Source organism: Leptonotus elevatus, chromosome 3, assembly GCF_054856555.1.
Source record: "Leptonotus elevatus isolate MCC_2025b chromosome 3, RoL_Lele_1.0, whole genome shotgun sequence".
NCBI classification, from domain to species: domain Eukaryota; kingdom Metazoa; phylum Chordata; class Actinopteri; order Syngnathiformes; family Syngnathidae; genus Leptonotus; species Leptonotus elevatus.
Genome location: NC_141241.1, coordinates 10871995 through 10893234, shown reverse-complemented (window position 1 = coordinate 10893234; position 21240 = coordinate 10871995). Strand labels below are relative to the sequence as shown.

The window sequence follows — 21240 nt, the reverse complement described above, 5'->3', positions numbered from 1 at the left end:
TTACACATTTGTGCAAAACTATTTTATTTACATAACAAAATGGCACAAATTAACATGAGGGCGGCCATATACATGCACAGCTCAGATGCTTGCTGGGGTTTAGCACAATTTGAAGGTTAACTTCATCTACAAGGACCCTAATGAAGCAATAAGTGTGGAAGAGTGTTTCATATTAGCGCAAAGCTACTTCCTTCCTACATTCAGGTAAGTGGGAAGGACAATTTTTTAGCTAAAAGGGACTATGTTGCAAGATGCATCTCTTAATGAGACGTTCCTGCTCCCGGGGGGGGGGGGGGGGGGGGGGCTTCTTGAATACAGTATCTAGCATCCTTAGCCATGACTTTTGCCCGTGGATTATTAGACCTTCTTGCAATCAATGCATTATTCCACCAATTTTGGAGGGAACCTAACAATTCTGAAAAGTCACCGATTTATGCACGCGTGTATCCTGGTGAAGATGTGCAGCAGTCCCGCCCCCCAGATCTCAATATTTATTCAAATAAAAACACATGATTAAATATAAAACTCACTATTACGCTGAATGTAGTTGTGATTCCTGAAAGCTCTGCGCTTGTCTCTTCAACAAGCAGGTCACATGTTGGGATCATTTTTTTCTTTTCGAAATACTATTTTTCCTGTTGGGTGCATGTGACAAAGCAGTTTTGATGTCTTCATTGAGCAAACAATGATCGGGAACTGAAAAGAAAATCGATTTCTAAGTTGGGCTCTAAACCCTGCATGAAGGGAAAAACAGTGAACCATAATACAAATTGGATGTAAAATGCCAAAAGGCTGATGTCTGCCCCCGTGCCCAACAAAATGAAATGCATTATATACACAAACATACTTGGAGCATTTTGCTCTCGTTGATGTCTTTCAGTGTATCTTACATGAGAAGAATAAGAGTCAAATGGAAACATACATGGCAAGGAAGAGTGAGGCAATGAGGTTGGGATACAAGCAGCCAGTGGAGTCTGAGGAAGGTCAAGAGAATTTGAAAAGGTAGCAAGGCATTTCCTGCTGAGTGGCTAAACAGGTAGTCCTGTGTGAGGAGGTGGGAGAGGTAATATTACAAGCTCTTGAGTAGAGGGGGGTGCAGCAGGGCGCCATCAGCCTGCCAGTTTACTGGCTACCAGGGAGGGTTTCCTCTGGGGCAGGTCCTGGGGTGTGGGGATGTGGTCCCCCGTGATCTCCGTCTTCTCGGGTGCCGCCGCTGTCGGCAGCTGCTTGTTCTTTATCTTGGCTTTGGCCATATTGTAGTCGCCTGAATCAAAGTACTTTTGCTGGAAAACATGAGGGACACAAGAATCAGCAAACGCGTCAATTCAAGCTTTGTGACTTTAACAGAGTTAAAGCCACACTAAAGAAAAGCGGGAAAAAAAGAGATTGAAATTTTAATTTTATGAGACAAACATTTTCAGATAAAAAAAAAAATCAAGAAAAAAAAACTACATTTTAGGTAGTCGTATATATCTAAGTCTTAATTATTATTATTTTTTAATGTGTACTTTCAAAATAAAAGTCTTTACTAAAATAAAGTGTGTCGTCTGGGCGAGGCTGGCCAGCAATTAACTGGTTTTACGATTTACCGTGGTTTTTAAACATCAGGATTAAATAACCGCAGCCGTTCAACAACACCGGTTATTTCCGCTCGCGTGCGGTGCAAAATAAGGTATAGTTCATAGTGCTTCTGTTTCCACACGGCCTATTTAGCGGGCGCACAACAACATAGGGCTCAGCTTTGAATGCCGCCTGGGGAGGACTCCATGGAAGAAGAGATCTTGAATCTCAAAGGTAATTGCTGGAAAATTAAGGATAAATAAAAAATAAATAATTTTTTTTAACTTATTTGAGAAAAAAAGTTGTATCTAAGACAAAAAAAAATCTCCATAAGTTATTTTCAAGATCCAAGTCAAATTACAAGAATAAAGTGACAAAAGTCTTAATTCCCAGATAAAAAAGTTGTATATTTTCTTTCCATTCTGGAGCACATGAAATTTGCCACCGGGCTTTAGGGACAAACCAAAACCAAGCCATAAGAAGTACTTGCGAAGACGAACTAAAAAACATCTGACAGACTGGCCCAAAAATAATATGAAACATTACATTAGTTGAGCTTAACAAGTTGAAGTAATAAAATTTGAAATTAAAAGAGACACTTTTTTTTTTTACCCCCTTTTGAAGGCGTTTCCGAAGCAGATCGGAGCCCCCAGGTTTATTCCCCAAGTTTGGGTATCTGGCCTTCAGCTTGGCCTCCTCCGCTTTCTCTGGATTGATCATTTTGTCTTGAACCTCCTGAAAGACAAAAAGTAAAAAAAAAAATCAACCAAATGAAGGACCATAACTAAAAAACAAAAACAAAAAAAATCCTCACTTGCCACAGTTGCCAGTCACGCTAACACTGCTAAGTCAACCCCGGAGAACTCACCTACTTCCAAGTTTTACTATACAACGGAACGAAAAATAGCAGTCGGCAAAAAACTTCCCTATTCGCATATTTTTGTGCTTTTTCTGCAGCTTCTGGCAAACAGCTTAAGTGCCAGAGAGGAAGGTTATAATAACACCCTAAAAGAAGTTAAACAAAACTCCAGCATACGTTTAAAAGAGTGAAAGAGTTCTGAATGGCAGCGGCCTCCAAACCACTGGGCAGCGCGGACCGGTACCGGTTCATGGCCTGTTTGGTACCAGGCCGCTCAGAGACTGAACCAAAAATAATTCATTGATCGACAGAGGCTCAAAGAAATTTGATTTTGATAATATACGGTGCAGTCGCCTGTGCCACTGTCAACCCGCTCTCCTCAAGTCACGTGCTGATGTATGTACAAAAGTAAGGCCACAACTTATCCAAAAGAGTACAAACAAATATCCTCTTCCAAACGGACAAATGATATGACTTAGAAGAGTGTAAAAGTGTAAAATACCCAAGAAGACCTCCACACATGATTCAAATGCAGAGCTTGCTAATGAGCTGATGATCATTTGAATGAGGAGGGAAACATATAAAGCATGCATAATAAGGGACCCTTCAAGGACCGGTGTTGGACACCCCAGATTCAAAATATTAACATGGGCAAGTACACATGTTCTTATGGGGGAGGTCTACTTAACATTCGTGAATGTCTTGGTATCTTACCCTCGCAAAAAATGTGAACTAATGCATCACATTTGAATGGGTGATAGCAAAAGACCAGCATGAGGGCAAGAGACGTATGCTCGACAATGTGCCTTAGCACTCGTCAAACCCAGTTGATCTTGGCATGCAGGAGGCTATCGAACATTAAAGGTGCTGTCACACGCTCCAATGGTGTAGATTAAAAGTGTCGGTGCCGGTTCGTTTGAAAGACGTCTACGGGTATACAAACTAACGAAGGTTTCAGTGAAAGTAAATATAATTTCTAGGCCATGGTTGTCTGTGCACGGGCGGGACCATATTAGCTGTGAAGCTAACGGGGTTTTTCCCATATTTTTTTTTCAGAATGTCATGACAGCTGGTTAGCTTGCTAACGTTAGCTCGCGTTGGTCCTCCACAAACCACACCGAACATGTATTATTCTCTCCAGGACAACAAGTCCGCAGACATCAATACAACGTAATAAATTAATACTAAAAATGTACTATGACGGTATGTTAATAATAAACTGGCTAACGTTAGCGTGAAGCTAGCATTCATAGCAAAGTCAACCGCCCTCCCGCCTATTTCCCTCCTACACTAACGGGTCGTCATAAACGGCCACTTCAGATACCTGCTCCTCCACTAGCGGCTCCTCGGACGCAGGGACGTCTTCGTTTCCGTCCGACATTGGTCAACGTTCGTGTTGCCTTCAAGGAAAAGGCCGCTGAAAAATGTTGCCGAGTGGTCCTCCTGACAGTGAGTGAGTGAGCGGCCGCCGGGATCCCGCTGCTGTTTGGCAGTACTGCCTGGCGCTCATGAGGAACGCGCGCGCTCCCGCAGCTGGTTCTACGTCACCGATGGAAACACCGTGCGGCGTCCCCGGCGTGCGCGCTCACGTCTTTGTCTCTCGCCAGTGTAAAAAAAAGAAGGAAAAAAAAGAAGAGTTGCTTAACGTGCGGATCAGCTGTTAAGCGCATGTGTGCTGGCTTGTGACCAAAAATAAGACAATCTTTCTATTTTTTAATTTTATTTTTTTCTCTTTTTGAGAGAGCTCAAGTATTGTTCATTCGGTAATCTTACCGATTCGACGGTATTTTTATATTAAACAGGAAAAAAAATTAATACATTTCAGGTCTGGCTATTTTTTGTATTGCAGTGATATACGAAATGTGACACAAAAAATACTGCATATAGATATATAAAATAACAGGCTTGGTGTCACAAAAGACGTAAAGTAAAAAAAAAACTACGCGGTAGTAATTCCCCTGAAAACTAACGCACTTTCCCAATCATCTATGCCGCGCTTTCTTCATATGCTCCAGGAAAGATTCTTCCAAGATCTCTGCAGCTCCGTCATCAGACATCTTGATGTCATCCACTTTGCCAGTCCTTGAATATTTCTCTCACACACACATACACACCTATTAACTTTAATAAAACAAAATATATATATATGCACGCCTCTGTAAATTGTTGGCCACATTGGCTACTGTTCAAAAATCTGCAGGACACATGGAAGTTTTAGATTTTGCTTTTAGTCATAAAATGATTGTCAGGCTATAAGCTAACACGTGTCCAGAAATTATGTATTAAGTGTTGTAGTTTAAAATGTTGAAAATGTGAAGTTATAATCACTTCTATCAGCCTTATAAATCCTGTAGAAAAAATTGAGACAGAACAGATTTAAAGATTGCTTTAGAAGATAGATATATTTTTCAGATTTGAATATTAATGTCAAAAATACTATGATATACAGTTTACACTAAATCATCTTGGCATGACAGACATCACAAATAGAAACTGAAATATTAATTTAAATATTAAATAAACAGGATGGTTAGATAAACTGAAAGTAAACACTTAACTAAGGTTACTCTTTCTCTATTGCAACACTTCCAACAAAATGGTTTTTGTAACAGTACAAAAAGAAATATGACAATTATTTTTCGCCTTTTTTTCCAGTTTGGACATGGGGGAAAAAAACGAATCCACAGTGCATTTCTTGATGATTTCTGATGATCAGTTCACTTTAATTCAGTGCGATTGCGTGGTCGACGTCTTCAGTGGTCCTTTTGTTTGTTTCTTGAGGTGGGGGTGGGGGGGGGGACGCGAAGGCGCTCCGCTGCAACCCACTTCCTCTTCATTACATGACACGGGCGATGCTGCTCCAAGGTCAGGAATCATTAGCCTCTTTTACACACAGACCCCGCAAAATTGCTGTGTCGGAGTCGTAACAGAAGATACGGCACCTAACTTTCTTTTGACACAAAATCCAGTGGGACATTAAATAAAAGGCGGAACAATATTGTCTTATACAGGTAGTGTAAAAGGGGCTATTGATTCCAAAGTAAGCTTAATTTACCTTCCAACAAGCCGCAAGTCAACAAGCTAAGTTTTTTTCTCATTCAAAAGGCCATGTATTGCATTTGTCAAGTAACTGAGATTGAACACATATTCATTATGTCACAATGAGGTCCAAATCAACAATCTTGTTTGGGGACTGGTGCACAAGCTGTGCAGAATTAATGAGTCCAACTGGTCCTCTGGACAATCATTGGTCTCAACTCTCTTGCCAGACGCAGGAGAGGGCGTGGATACACAAACATCAAGAATTACCTTTTAAATATTGTAAGGCATTTTCTAGCAGGACCACAAAACCCTGCACACTCCAGCTGTGAGTCACAACAAAGTTCATGCACGTCAACAGAGAATTCCATTCTAAATAGCGTCCCACACGGGGGTGCACTCCATCATCTGCTGTCCTTCAATCTCTCTTCCAATACAAGTCAGGCTGACACAATGACTCATGGCTGGCATGGAGGTGCGGCTCGGGCCTGCCAGTTGGAGAAGGGAAAAGGGAGGGGGGGGGGGGGTGCAGGGATTTAGTCGAGCGTCAGCAGCGGGGCGAGAACGGCGGGTCGATGGGGGATTCGGTGAACGACTGTAGCTCGTAGGCAGCACCGCTGTCCACCTCCATGGACTTCCTAGAAAACAGCAGACGGATGTCCCTGTGGAGGTAGATCTTCCCAGACTTTGAGCTCTGGAACCTAGTGGGCAAGAAAGAAAAGATGACATTATTCATGTTCACCACATATCGATATCAAGTTGTCATGGTAACAAAAGCTGCATTCCCCATTTGTATGTGATTTGAACTGGGAGTAGACAAGTGCATATAAAGTATGCTGTAATTATTTATCTTTTGTAAAGTACATGCCATTTTTTTCCTATTTTACTACAGCACCAGGGAAGTGCTTTAAATTGTGCAAACAGTGCAAAATGTCTCCTGTAAGTGCTTGGTAATGTTTAAAGAGTGGCAAGTAGTCAGGCACAAGATGCTATGAGAGCTTATTTAGAAAAAGCTCCTCACCTCAGATGAACGAGGTAGCGCAGAGTGCGTGCCTGGCCCAAACTGAGGGGTTTCCTGTTGATCTGATGGTTCGAGTCCCGCCTGACGGGGACGGAGAACGTCCTCTGGCGCAGGAAGGTCTGGTGTCCCGCTGGCAAGGCTCGTAGGTCGTACATCACCACAAACATCTTTACCACCGTCTTGTTCGGGTTGAATAAGGTCTGCGTTGAGCGGAGGACATTGTGTGAGACATAAATTACACAGTATCTCACTGCAAGCCAAGATATTATTTCAGTACAAAAAATATGCGCTATGTGGACAAAAGAATCAGGGAGCCTAGTCACTGCTCCGACAGAAAGTGAATATGGAAGAAAAATGAGGTTGGTTCTCTGCCATTTGAAGTTATAACAGTCCCACTTGTCTGGGAAGACTTTCAAATGTTGGAGTGCGTCTGTGGGGATTTTTTGACCAGAGAGAGGACCCGTTGGCGCACAATTTCTGTTCTTGTGCATCCCCAAAGGTGTTTGACCGGGCTTCTTCTACACCAAATTCAAAGAGTGCCTTTTTGGAACTTGATTTGTACAGTGGGAGCAGAAAATCAACTTCCACAAAACGTTCCCACAAAGGCTGGAAAGCATACAATTGTCCAAAGGTATTGGTGGGATGAAGACTTAAGAGTGCAGGGAGCGAAAAGGCATCTAAATATGTATTAACTCATATTTTTCAGAGCTGTAAGTTTAATAAAGCGTAAAAAGTTTCAAGTACAGGTAGTTCTTTAGTTTGAAACAATCGACTTAAACATTTGCAAATACGAAGAAACACTGCCTGATGTCCATAAATGCTATGACATGCTCTGTTTCTCTCACAAGTTCATATTTTTAAGTGCGCACCACATCATACATTACGGTACTGTACGATAGTTCTTTCTGCTACAACCCCACTGAGCAGCACCATGCCATACGCGCTCACCTCATATCTCCCTGTATCCCTCTGTCTTGTTGACTCTCTTTCTCTCTCTGCCGCTCGCCCAATCACCACAGGACAGACTTGCATGGAATACCATGCAAGTAAACTTCATGTTCGTAAACTTTCTTTATCATGGCTTAGAAAGTAAAGGCTAATGCTAATGATGTCTCGCATGTGTTCGATCGCAGCGGTGACTTCACACCGTTTCTTCGAGCGGAGGGACTCCTCCTCCAACAGAGAGAGAAAAAAAGTTTTAAGATCACTAAGGCCTGTTTTTATTTTATTTATTTTTTTAGTATTAGTAGTTAGGTAGCTAGACACAGAAAGGACTCCACCAGTGACCTGAACCGGAAGTAATTGCTTCCGGTTTACCTAATATGTTCTAACATCCTAAGTTTCTCATTTTGATGTGACAAGTTAAACGTGATGTCCCAGTAAGGTACTTCCGAAGTAAATTACTATTTTACTTTAGTCCAATTTTTGTGACCAAAGCATAAGCTTTAATTGTGGCACTACCACTAGGGGTCTCCCGCCACCCGACTTGCCATGAACATTGTTTTGTACTCAGTTGAGAAAGATTATGCTAATGTTCTACGGAAATCCGTTTTCCCCCCCAAGTATTTAAACAGCGCCATTACCACTTGAATGGTTCCTGATGGAGGTACTCGGTAGCCCCTTTTCCCCAGCGACTCCAGGTTGATCACACCCTGTGAACCATACACAACAAGATTATTTTGAGGTATATGATGACTTCTTAAGAAAATGCTTTTATTGTCATGGTATAATACAGATGCAGCAAAAATTCAGTGCACAAAATTGTGACATTGTAATGTAAAAAAATATATACAAATCAACACTGATGTTTACCATATAAGGTGAAGGGGCGTTGTCATCGGAGACGCTGTAGAATGACACGTCCACTGGTAAGGTCAGGTGACTGGGGCAGAAGGACCCGCTGGCACCTACTTCGGCCGTAAAACCCTCCACCATCCCTAAAGGCTCCAGGCGGTAGTTTAACACACACTCCTGACAAGAGTCCATTTTGAAAACACCATTAATATGACATCAAAGACAGTTTAAAAATGTACAACATAGCTGGATTTACATTACAGATTCTAATGCCCAACCATGATGTAATGTACAGAACCTCACCGCTTGCCTGCCTCACACAAACCCACTTGCCTCTGACGCACCAAGCTGCTGAATAAACTATGATTTGTGTCACGTGGGAGGTGTCAGAGTGCACGCAATCAGTCTGCGAATTTCTGTAGCTTTTCCTGGATTTAAAAAAAAAAAATCTGATAACTGTTTTTATTGATTTGTTCCTCTTATCTGTTGTTTGATGTTATTGCTGTTCTGTTTACTGTTGCCTGTAATGTGCACTTTGAGATTTGTCTACAAAAGTGAAGTGCCTTACAAATAAAATGTATTATAGTTGGACTAAAAAGGGACACAGTTGGGTCTCTGCTCTCTTTACAGGTGCCTAATTCCCAAAGTATGTCTGTGAGGGAATCGTTCTGAATTCTACCAAATAGTGATGTCAAAGTTACATTAGCCAAAAGTGGAGTCAGAATTTTAGAGTATATATGCAGATATATTGTTACTGTGTGTTCTTTTTAACCAGCTATAAATGTATAGCTATAATATATACAAACCATAGAGTTTAAAAGTAATATTTAAAACAACAAAAATACAGTACACCCCCCATTTGATTGAAAATGGTTTGATCCACCTCGACCCCTCCCCCCTCTGCTTTTGCTTGCAAGCGCAGAGAGCTAGTTGTCCCTAGAGTACAGTCACAGGGTATGTCTGTTTAGTTGAGTGAAAGTTTTCCTTACTTTACCAGGATATGTGAAAAGTTTCTTACCTTCTACCACTCAACACCAACAAATTATTTTCAGTACTAGTCTGCTTTTTTGCTCCTCAATCATGTTGCTACTTGCTAATGAGGGAAACCAGTGTTAATATTAATGTCTCTATGTTGTGCTGCTATTGGCTAGCTTACTAGCGTGTGTGGTGTATGTTTGTGTGTGTGTGTGTGTGTGTGTGTGTGTGTGTGTGTGTGTGTGTGTGTGTGTGTGTGTGTGTGTGTGTGTGTGTGTGCACATAAAAAGTAGCCTCATGGAGTAGGTCATGGACATGATTGTTTTTCAGCAAACAAAAGCTCAATTTTGAAGTATTTGTATTAAAAACAAGATGTAAAAAGGCGGACACAAACAGTGCTAAAGTCAGTTTTGTTTTGTTAATATGTTTTATATGATGTCTGCAAGTATAGTAAAAAACAACAACATTCTGTATTAAGGTAATGGCTGTTAATATATTTTAAAAGTTTGTGTGTTTCATTTAAAATACATTTTCAATGAATTTTTTTCAAAAAACAAGTCCAAGGTTCATTTTTGTTAAAGTGTGGGGAGCTGGTTTACTCCAGAAATATGCATACTGTTTGGGATATGTTTATATTTTAAGTCCTTTTCTCCTTTGCATAACTTATTAGATTCGGTTTACTCACTGACTTCCCACGAAATTTTTGGACAGGGAAGTACCCCCAAACCACGACAAGCTACCTATCACATACCCTCCCACCCCCTTTGTAGTGCCCAAGCACCCCTAAACACCTTTATAGCAACCCTAAACCTCTGATCCTAGAATTGCCTCTGTCTCAGACTTTCCAATTTCACCACAAAAAGCCACTAGATTTGTTGCAACTTGTTTTTCGATAGTCGCTAGAGGGAAAATGGGAAACGTTATTGAATATGTGCCTTAGCTCCACCCCGGCCATCTTTTTGACAAAAACCATACCCAGCAGTTATACTAAACAGTATGACAAAGTTTAGATTACATTTGTTTTGTGTTATTTTGACAGTTTTTTTGACTGAAAAAATGTCATAAAAAAACATGGAAACAGTTTTACTTATTGAATAAAACCTCATCATATTAGTTGTATAGCATTAGCATACAGCTAGTGTTGTTGGTGCTGTACCTCAAAGTTTCCCAGTAGACTGAGACTGGCAGGTGGAGCACTTGCACTGAACAGTTGCTGAGCGTCATCCGTGTACACGTCTCCCTTAGGGCACACCCTAAGGGTTTAAAAAAACACACACATACACTTGATTGACCTGTTCACTACGTCAAGTAATTTTAAGGTGCTCAAGTGACACACATTTGGAGCCATAGCTGGCGCGGTGAAAAACTCATACATTGATGTACAATGTAGTTTACAGAAATGCTCTCCAGGTGATAGAAACTTGGGAAAGCTGCACAAATGGGCCTTTGTGAAGAGACTAATGCACAGTGTTGACTGCTTTCAAGCTTAAAGACTAAACTTTGCAAGTAGCTGCTTCATAGAAAGTGGCACAGAGCACACCACCCACATGTGCACTGAGTAGGCAGTTGCTGCTGAGCTCGCAGAGTTCTGTTCTGGCTGCCATTTTGAGCGGAACGTGCAAGAGCTTAGATATTCAGTGCTGGAGGACTAGAAGAAACAAGGGCCAGCACATTTTGGTCCATAGTGACATCCAAGATGCCAGTCTGAATAAATAAAGTCTTGACACCATGTCTACAAGCGCAACAAATAGTATTGCTGTATACAAGCAGAAAATCTACAGACAAATCATATGGACAGAATAGTTAAGGTCCAAGGGGTACCTTTTCCCAGAGGCCCAGGGCAAACCCTTACAGCCAACCAGAGAGGTGTCCAGGTCGAAGTAGCCCGATTGGTTTTTCCTCTGAGGAACCTGCCCGAGACACACAGGACATGAATTATATATAAATATGCTGCCATAACTACGATTTAATACAAATATAGCTGGGTTTTCTGTATATGTTAATTTTCGTGATTAGGTATAAGTGGGATGGAGTTGTAACATTGTAATATGACTCATGGCTACCTCAGTTTGAGAGGTATGGGTAAATCATCCTGCCGGAGTGTTGAGTGCGTGTGATCATGCGCTAACTACTCAATAGTCCTGCTAAGTCTCCTTCATGATGACTGCATTGTGTCACAGCTGCCTAATGAACACGGTGTCATGACACAAGCGCATACAACTGGAACGGCTGATGCTTCGTCATGGCTAAAAAGTCTCTGTGTGCTGAGTCATTAAAAGATTTGCCAGAAGGGTGCGTGTATGTGTGTGATTTCGTACAGGGCTGGAGAGCAGGGGCAGGCCCGTGCAGGGGTGGAAGGCCTTGGTCGCTGTGGCGTCTAACGAGTGGCGATTCTGCTTCCTCCAGCCATTGCAGGGCCCCAGGGGAGAGTGTCCGTGAGTTCGCTGGAGAGTGAAGGAAGGAGAGGTTAAAGCATTTGGCAGTAAACTTGCATTGCCTCTGAAAACATGTTCTCAAGCACCATGCATCATTTTTTATGACCACTTTTGTCCCGCCTGGTTCAGGCCATAAACACTCACAAATAATGATATTCTAAAGTTTCCATCTTTCTTCCAAATGTGTTTTAAGTCACAATTTTACATATCCTGGAACTCGAGTTGTTTTTTGTAGCTTACATCTCTGTATAACATCACAGTATGCACATAAATAAAATGAATTCCGGGTGATATTCATGAGTGACTCCACTGAACTATTGCTGCTTTTCCACTGCACATTTCGGGCTTGGCTCAGATGTACAGTAGTTTTCGTGGTTCAAAATAGTATCATTGGAAACCGTGAAAATGAATGAGAACAAGGCTGTCCTTTAATTACCTCTCAGTAAGGAGACACATTTTGACTGAGAGGGTAGCAAGAAAATAGGCTGCTGCATCAAAGTAGAGATTTTGACACAGCGACAGTAAACTAACGGCAATGTGTGTTTATTTGTAATTATTTCTAGCCATGTAAGTACAGTGAACCCCTGCTTATTTGTGATTTGGCACTTGCAACTTTGTTTTCCGTTATTCACTTAAAAACTCAATATTTGCTGCTTTTGCGTTGCATGGCAATTAGAAACCCTTTTTTTGGGGGGGGGGGGGGGTTGTCAATAACTCGCATATATTCACTATTTGCAGCAGGGCTCAGCCCCTTTCGTCTACTAATAGAGGGATTCACTTTATACTGAAATGTTATTACAACAACAAATGCTTTACATCACCTGTATGGTTATCAGCATGACACACTTGAAACCAAACTGACCAGGTTATAGAAATAGCACCTCCTTGTGCTAGTAAAAAAAAACCTCAATCATATGTAGCATGCAGTATCCACAATAATGATTAAAATTGTCCTCAATGTGCTCGTGTTAATGACTTTCTCATGGCCATGATTGGGTATAATGGCCTTTGTTAGTGGTTATAGCACCATCTGTAAAGCAGGAATGGACTTGACAGTGTGCAAATTAGTTTTCATGAGGACATACAGTGGGACAAAAAAGTATTTGGCTAGTTTCCCATAGACTTCTTTTTACCCCACTGTAGCTGGGCAAAAGATCAATTCAAGGGACTCTTACCAGAACAGTGGGAGGGGGAGTCAGGTCTGAAGACTGTCTAGGTGTTTGGTTCTCATCCTGAGCTGAAGCGTCAGCCCGTTTGGGTGAATGAGGCTTGCTGTGGTTTCGGATTGCGTTATAGCTGAGCATGGATCCTTTACAGGTCTGACTGGAGGGCATGGCACTTCTAGGCCCGTTTTCAAGGGACTGAGGGAAAATATGACTGCTGGTTGTGTGGACTGTGAGCTTTTCCTGGGTGGGAGTTTGTAAACGCGGACCAGCGTGCAACTGGCCTCTGAGTGAAGGTTCTTCAAGTGTAAAGTGGGCGCCATTTTGGGCCAGAGGAGAATGGCAATCGTTCCCCGGGTCGAGCCGGGGTTTGTTTGTGCAAAGAGGCGTGTGTGGGGCAGCGGCGTGCGGGCCCCTGCTTGGTTCGTGGTTGTGGCCATTGGTGTAGCCATCATGCGAGGTTTGTGGGGTCTGTGTAGGGTGCGAGTATGTGCGTATTGTGTGCGTGACAGTTGTTGTGTGTGTGTGTTGCAGGGGGCTGCCACACCTGCTGTGGCTGGAGGACAGCGAGGGGACGGACAGTCTTTCCTGGATGAGTCGGGTAATGTCGTGTACTGCCTGAGCGATGAGCGTCCCTTCTCGTTCTTTTTCGCCACTTTTTTCTCTCTCCCCGTCTCGCTCCCTCTCCACAGTCTCATCTCTCATCTCAGTCAGCCTCAGCTTCCTGCAGGCCGCAGGTTTTGGTGAGGAGGTCTCTCGCTTGTGGAAAGATGTGCTGGTGGAGGGTGTGTGGAATGGGGTTGGCCAAGCATGTCCCACACACTCATATGGCGGTACCTCTGGCTCTTTGGTCTTACTGGCGGCTATGTCGTCATGGCTACTGCCCCACGTGGCTTTGGGAGGGTTGTCCGTGGCAAAAAGAGCCGGGGGAAGCGGTGGTGCTGTGGGGTCGCAGAAGTTGAGCCTCTGTGCGATGCGGGCTATAACTTCCTGTCTCTCCTGTAACAGCGAGCCGATGAGGGGATTGGTTTCATTTGCTGTGGGCCGCGGTGAGGGGCAGCGGGCGGGCTCGGTCATTGAGAAACTCTTCAAAGTTCGGAGTGGCTCGGGGAGAGGAGCTTTTGACCTGTCGTTGCTGTTGGTGCCGCATCCATAATCCTCTAACGGCGGTGGGTCTGATGAACCATTGAAGGATGTGTAAAGCCACTTCCCCGGGAGCGGAGAAGGGGAATGGGAACGTGAGGGTGTGGGCGAGCGGGAGGATCTGCAGAACAGTGAAGAGTCCTGATTTTGGGGGGCGTTGACCTGCGGAAGCTCTCCGTTCTGATATGTGTGGTTTTCACCAGGATCTTGGTTCTTTTTGCCAAAGGGGGGTGGCGTGGCTGTATTCCGAAGGCTGTTAATGGGAATATTGTTGATGGGAAGATTGGGGATGGGCATTCTGTTGAGGAGGAGGCCCGACATGGAGCTGGAGCTCTTGCTGTATATGTTGGAGCTGTGGTGGAGGTTCTCTTTGCTGGACTCCTGGCTTTTTCGGAGGGTGGGCAGGCCACCATGGCTGTTGAGGTTCGGGTTGAAGCTGGGCGTCTTGCTGTAGCGTTGGGGCAGGCTAGTATGGATGCTGCAGGCCAAGCTGGGATAGGTGGGCTGGCGGGGCAGCGACTGGACGTGGACTTGCAGCGCAACACTCTGGGACACGTTGGGGATGGGGAAAATGTGTTCGGATGGCGGCTGTGAGAACTGCCACACCAAGTCCTCATCAGCAGCACTGATTCTGTTTAAAAGAAAATCAAAATCTTAAATTAGAAAATACACTCATGTAACACGTATTTCATGCCCGCCAGTATCATCATCTTGAGGCAAGTGTGGAATCCAACCTGTACAGGATGTTTCTGGGGACGATGCCATGAGAGGCACTGAGCCAGGCGCTGAGCTGTGAGAAGAAAACGTACGAGCGTACGGCCAACAGCAGAGTCTTCTCCTCAATGAAACGGTCTCCACTTCTATTTGAAGAAAGAAAGAAAACAATTTAAATGGTTGAAATGTGTCAGTGTGTCGGGTTAATGAAATACCGTTCAGGGATATGTGTTCACGACTTCTTTCAACAAATGTGAGCAGAAAAGTGGGCCAACTTTCCAGGCTAATTAACCCGGTGGGTGACAAGCTATTTATCTCGGATTGAATGTGTTTAGTTTTTTTTTATTTACTGAAATTCCTGTCATTTTTAAATGAACAGTAAATTGGTCTGGACTTTGTGTAGTTTCAATTAGGCTTCCAACACTGGAACTTTAACCCTGAGCCAGGAACTTTATCAGGGCCACAAAAAGGTCCTGCTTGGTCAGAGTACATTTATCTGAGTGGAAACTTAAAGAACCTGAAATGACACATTCCCAAGAACTAAAAGTTCCTGGAACCTTTGGTTCCGGTATAATTTCCATTTGAAAAATCCCAAAATATCTAACCTGAACTGACCTACTTTTAAGTACCTCTTTGTTTAGGTGCTGGTCGCTGTGATACACGCTTAATACACAACTATACTAATAAACAGTCAATTGTCTGTCTGCTTTCATGTTACAATGATTGAAATAAATGTGACGCAAAGTAAACAGTGGATTATGACTAATTCAAAGCTGTCTTTGTTTTTCAGTACTTTCAGCACGTTCTTTGTAATTACCTGGAAAATTATATGCGTCCTTGCCATTATGCCACCACCCTATTTGTGCAGCTGACGGAGGAAACGCCTGCCTGATCAGGATTTACCTGATCTGAACCCAACTCCATAGTACTGAACTGTGCAGTTTGTTAGACATGTGTAGATAGCGTCCTTCCAGAAGACTGCCAAGTGGTTGTTCCAGAATGTTTTGTGCATCCACGTTGAACATTACTTATTTGTTTGCAGTCTGCCTCAATTCTTCAACATTTCTCCATTGACATAAATTTAAATACATGGTATCAATAATTTAGGGTGTTGTTCCACATTTGTACACAGGTCAGAATGTGCCATAGTCTATAATTAAGCTACACTAATGTGGTAGTAAAGTCATAGTTATAGTAAATATTAATATGAAACACACTTGTAGGCCGTAAATATAAAGCAAATAGTACGTATGGTGGTAACCGAGGGTGCCTTCTTGTGTCACGCCAACTAGTTCATTATATGGCGTTTGTAACCTCAAAACCTTATGGTATACAAGTATGCTCTGGTGTTTCCTCTTACTGCCTTGGAATCGGCTGCAATGTCCACCTCTCCAATAGCAGCGCATCTTTTTTGATGACCGGGTCGCTGATGGGGTCACTCGGTGGGCACTCATCACCATAGCAACAGTCGGGCAAGAGCATGACCTCGATCATGATGGGGATGTTGTTCCTCCAGAGCAGGATCACCTCCGAACGGGTCCGCCGCGCCTGTTGACACTTTAGACACGGACACAGACGGAGGGTGGGTAATCATTAGTGAGTCAACATGACGACACCTGAAAGTGTGTGTGAATGGGGAGGCGCAAAGCAGATGGAGCCCAAGCGAGACTCGCACAAGAGGCTCATTTTGGGGGTTTAACTGTGATTGTTCTAAAAAAATCAATAAAGAAGCAGCAAGGGACATTTATCTAGAGAGGATAAGTAGCTGGGAAATTGACATCAAATTCATGGCAGGACTACAATAGTTATACCTGTGGCAGTTTATCGCTGCATTCATGCTTGTGAAGAGGCGGCATGGCCGACTGGGCGGGCGGACAGTGCAGCCCCTCGGTCCTGCCCTTCACCGAATATTCCGGCGTCCGTCCCTCTGTAATGAGCAGGGTCAGGAACACCAGGAACTCCTCCGCGTCATACTCGAAAAACTCCTCTGTCGCATCTAGATGAAGCGCAGGACGTGCCAGAGTCAGAGTTGTCACATTCTGGACTGACCGGACGAGGAATGTATTGGGCCTAATCAATGACTGATGAATTCCTTTGCTTAAGTTATCTCAGCTGAGGAGGATCTGTTTTTAGCTTATAGCTCGTGCAAATATTTTTTGATTAAGGAAAATTGCTTTATTTATTTATGATTAGATTCATCCAGCAGGACGGGCAGCTTTTGTCTGAGTTCCTTCCACTTCCCAAAATGTGCATGTTGGTTCAGTGAAGACTCCATAAGTGTGACTCGTTTTTTGTATTGTCTTGCATGCGATCGATTGCCAAGTCATTGGGTCAAGCTCTCACCCAAAGTCAGCTGGCATAGAACTGCAACCCTAAAATGAGGACAAGCAGTGTAGAAAATGGATGGATGGAATCTTCCGAATAAGTTTACACAAAATTCTAGTAAAGAACCACACACTGATGATGTTGTAAAAATCATTAAAAAAAAAAGAAAAAAAGAAGTAGAGACCTTTGCCAAGGTTATACAAAATTAGAACAATATGATGGAATGAACGTTTTTGTTGTTTGTCCATTGAGAGCACAGGAAAATATTAATGCACAAACAAGACAATGTAACCAATTTTGATGAGAGGAACAGGACCGTTGGAACGCTAAGAGAAAATATATTCTGATATGGGCACTATTTTGTGTGACTTCAACTGCAAAGATTTGGATTTGCGCCCACATTTAAAGGATTGTTCCTTGGCACGTTATCAAAGTTATCCAAATCAGTAATGTAGATTTTCTGCAATTCGGCCAATAACAACAAACAGCGTTCAAGACAATAGCATTATTATCATCATCAACAATAAGTAACACCTTTAAGAAGTCTCGTCTAAACCACTTTTAATCTACCATTACCTATGGCAATGCAGTATTAAAGTAATTACAGTAAAATATATTTGCGTATATTATATTAATAAGTAATACAATTTCTAGGCCATAAACATAAAACATCCATCATCCATTTTCTGTACCACTTATCTTTTGTGCCTTGTGAGAACGTATGCTAATGCAGCTGTGCAAACCCTGCGCGCAATTCATAGCGTCAAAATGTCGTATGTCGGAACCGTCGTAGACCAAGGATCGTACACTGCAATCATCAAATCGAACCTAACATGGATTGTGCATTTGGAAACAATCTCACAGGATTTAACAAAAAACATCCAATTTCTAATGTGTGGATGCATTATATGGCTGGCAAATCTCATTTGTGTGACTATTTCATTTAACTAAAGCATTTCTTGTTCTGACAGGGTGTGTGGCACAACATTTCCACTTTGGTTGCTTCAAAAGGGAATATATTTAGACCTTCCATGTCAGCTGAGTGTCAGGGGTGATGTCACTGTCTGCTCCCTCCCTCACAGACAAAACACACAACCACAAAATAAGCATCTTTTCCACAGTTGTACCAAGAAAGATCCAGCTGGGTTGTGTTGTCAGTCCCGAACCTAAGCAATAACTAAGTGTGCACAGTACACAAGCCTGACAATGACTGATTTATCAAAACATAATTTCATATCGTAATTGTCAACAAAGAGATTTTTTGGAAAACTTGTATGCATGTCAACCAGTCAAACCAAGATGAATCAGATGTATTTTTAGAATAAGGTTGCGGAGCTCGGGAGGAAGCTCACGAGTCCCACATGAGGCCAGCTGACAAGCAGCAGCTCTAAAGCATGGCAGCTTCCTCTCATTGCAAAAGCCCCCTTTCACGTGGAGATTGTCTCTCTCAAATTCGGTCGACTATCTACACACACGGTCTGCCTCAGAGGTTTATGAAGCAATCTGGCGCCCAGCGATGGAGGCGCGTCAGCAGCATCTGCATTTTGAATGAGGCGCTCCGTCGTTCCAGCTGTCCCATTTACAAGGCAGTCAATGCACCACTGTCTTCATCGCTGCTTATCAATGTAACATTTGCGGCTTTTTAAAAGGAGGCTAACAACTGACTTCCAGTAGCTCTCATTACGATATGGAAAGGCGAAATAGACATACTGAAATATCTGGCTGGACTACAGCTTCAATTTAAACAAGAGCACTCAGGAAGTGCAGCTCTCTGCCAAGATTTGAACATTTGTCACCTGTCAAACAATGCTGGCTCCTGATTTTGTTTTTACATTTTGATCCCTTAACATGTTTTGATGAAATTCAACAGTACTACTAAATGGAATTGCTACACATTTCCTATAAATCAGCTAACATTTGAAAATGTTAGTTTTTTTTTTTATGATTGAGTACAAGATGATTTTTATCTCAACATCTCATGTAGGTCCTCGTGATACGGGGCCCTGTTAATAATCTGATCTTCTTTAGTCCACTACTGGTGGCAAAAATAAAATAAAATGTAACTTTTATCAAGGTGATGCACGCAGAAAAGGAATATTTGTTATTTATTTTCAATAATTTGACGCTTGCCTTTTTTCCCTTGAACATTCTGATGGCTATTTACAGAGGGTGTCATAAAATGGTATGCAAAAGGGCCATTGTTGAATTGTTGCGTTCGATACTGTTTCAATGTGTGTGTTCTCTTTCTATGACTGTGTAGCATGGAAGCCAAAAATAATTTTACTGCATCTTGATAATGGCAATGCTAGGATACTAAAGAAGAAATTAATATTGATTTCCTTGAAGGAGCATGGTTAGAATTATACAAGCTTTCTCTGAATGTTCTTAAAGTCCTGTTTTTATGTAATTTTTCTATTGAGAAGATTAATATTGCTTCAAGAGACAATTCGACTATGATCATTCCCCCACCAAATTCAAATTAATGAATCAATTGTAATGCCTCGCCGCACAATTTACTAGTGGTTAGTATGTGTGTGTAACAGTGAATAATTCTGGATTTGAATCTTGGCTTCAGACTTCCTTGCAGAATTTGCATGTTGTGTGTTTTTTTTTCTAGGTACTCCAGCTTCCTCCCACATTTTAAAAACATGCATGTTAGGTTCAAATTGTTCATAGTATGAATCGGAGTTCAAACGAATGGTTGTCTGGATGTACCCTGCAATTGGCTGGTGACCAGACCAGGGTGTAAACACTTCTCACCCAAATCACCAGGGATTGGCTCCAGCTTGCCAACAAACCTATGGAGAACAAGCACTATAGAAAATAGACGACTGGAATTACAATGCCCATACTCATTGTAAAACAACCATCTTGCAATAGTAAAAAGCGTAGGCAGGAAGTTACACGTACAAATTAACACCTGAGAGTACAGAAGAGAGTCTCTGGCCAAGCTAAATCAATAAAAATGGAAAAAAAATAATAAGTGGATATTTTTCATTTTGACTAGGAAATTATTAACGCACATATATATATATATACACCCACAAAATCAGGTTCGCCAGCTGAGAGATACTTTCAAAATGTACTAAGCATCCTGTGTGTAAGCGTGTGTAATGCAGTCCGCCAGCCAGTCACACACATTCCTGCGAGGGGGGGGGGGGGGTCTCTCCTCCTCCACACTTCTGAGCGGCTGCTGATGCACGTGGAGTGAGGCTCAGTCCAACACAAAACATACGAGGGGAGACGCTCTTTTGGGGGCATTGGGGGTTGTTCTGTTTAGCAGCTGGGAGAGTGCTTAGATCGTTTTCTTTATTGGCTAGAAACGGAAAAGCATTAACGAGATACCGATGATGAGGAAATAAAGCAAAGAGGAAAGCTGTGGTGATGTACGGCAAAGGTCAAAAGCTGAAGGTGACGGTCCATCACATTTGTGCGCTGACTGTAGGCGCACATGAGTGGGTCGTTGCCATCCTACTATGGGGTGTTAAGGCTAAAGGTGCCAGAGTATTATATGGGAGCTGAACTGATCAATGGCGATGAGAGGGAAAAAGAACAACAACCACATAACCACCGCCTACAGCGGGCACGCACACATCACGCAAGGGCGCCGGTTGGTGTCAAGATTGCGGCTTTTCAGGAGGACAGATTCTTGGAGCATGCACATCACCACCCTGGAGGCGTGCGTGTAACAAAAACACCCATGAATGCTAACAAATACAGGCACAGTGGCACACACACCCTTTGAAAACATACAGACTTGCATACATACACAGTGAGCTGGACAAAGGGCTAGTGATGGAGGGTTTGGGTAAGGGGCCCAGCGTACGCATAGATGCGAGCCGTCATGCTTGAATAGAGCATTCCTCTGAAGCCTACACACACAAAAGACACGCATCTTGAAGGGAGCCTGGGAGGTGATCAGGATGCAGGACAGCACAAAAAGACAGATTGGCGGGAAAGCTCCAGTTAGACATAAAGAGAGAGCTGTGTTCAACACTTAGAAGCACATTTAGTGCTGCTGGTAAAACATCAATAGAGCGAGACAAACCCAAGGTGTCTTGTTATAGTCAAATATTTACAGTTAACAGCATGTCTTTTTTTGTTGTGCTTTTCGTCTAATTTGGGAAAATTATGGAATAATCCACAATATGTATTAATCATTAAGCTTTAACAGAGTTCAAAGTACACCTGTCTAACCCACTGGCCTGTGAC

At 42.7% G+C, this 21240-nt stretch overlaps 2 protein-coding genes across 2 annotated transcripts in view; both read right to left on the bottom strand.

The window, feature by feature from the left end:
- On the bottom strand, positions 1–3957 carry arpp19a (cAMP-regulated phosphoprotein 19a). The gene is made up of 3 exons (XM_086072207.1): positions 3744–3957; positions 2173–2295; positions 1–1283 (listed from the first exon to the last, which is right to left on the bottom strand). The coding sequence occupies exons 1-3, from the start codon at positions 3798–3800 to the stop codon at positions 1110–1112; spliced, it is 354 nt and encodes a 117-aa protein (XP_085928333.1). The 5' UTR covers positions 3801–3957; the 3' UTR covers positions 1–1109.
- An 837-nt stretch (positions 3958–4794) lies between these two features.
- atosa (atos homolog A) overlaps positions 4795–21240 on the bottom strand; it is a 33901-nt gene continuing 17455 nt past the window's right edge. The window contains exons 2-12 of the mRNA XM_086072021.1: positions 16515–16699; positions 16064–16260; positions 14724–14849; positions 12859–14620; positions 11567–11692; positions 11070–11158; positions 10405–10501; positions 8292–8450; positions 8063–8131; positions 6480–6679; positions 4795–6159 (exon numbers count right to left, since the gene is read on the bottom strand). Of these exons, the coding sequence (XP_085928147.1) occupies positions 6006–6159; positions 6480–6679; positions 8063–8131; positions 8292–8450; positions 10405–10501; positions 11070–11158; positions 11567–11692; positions 12859–14620; positions 14724–14849; positions 16064–16260; positions 16515–16699 (3164 nt within the window). The 3' untranslated portion in view covers positions 4795–6005. The remainder of the gene's footprint in view (positions 6160–6479; positions 6680–8062; positions 8132–8291; positions 8451–10404; positions 10502–11069; positions 11159–11566; positions 11693–12858; positions 14621–14723; positions 14850–16063; positions 16261–16514; positions 16700–21240) is intronic.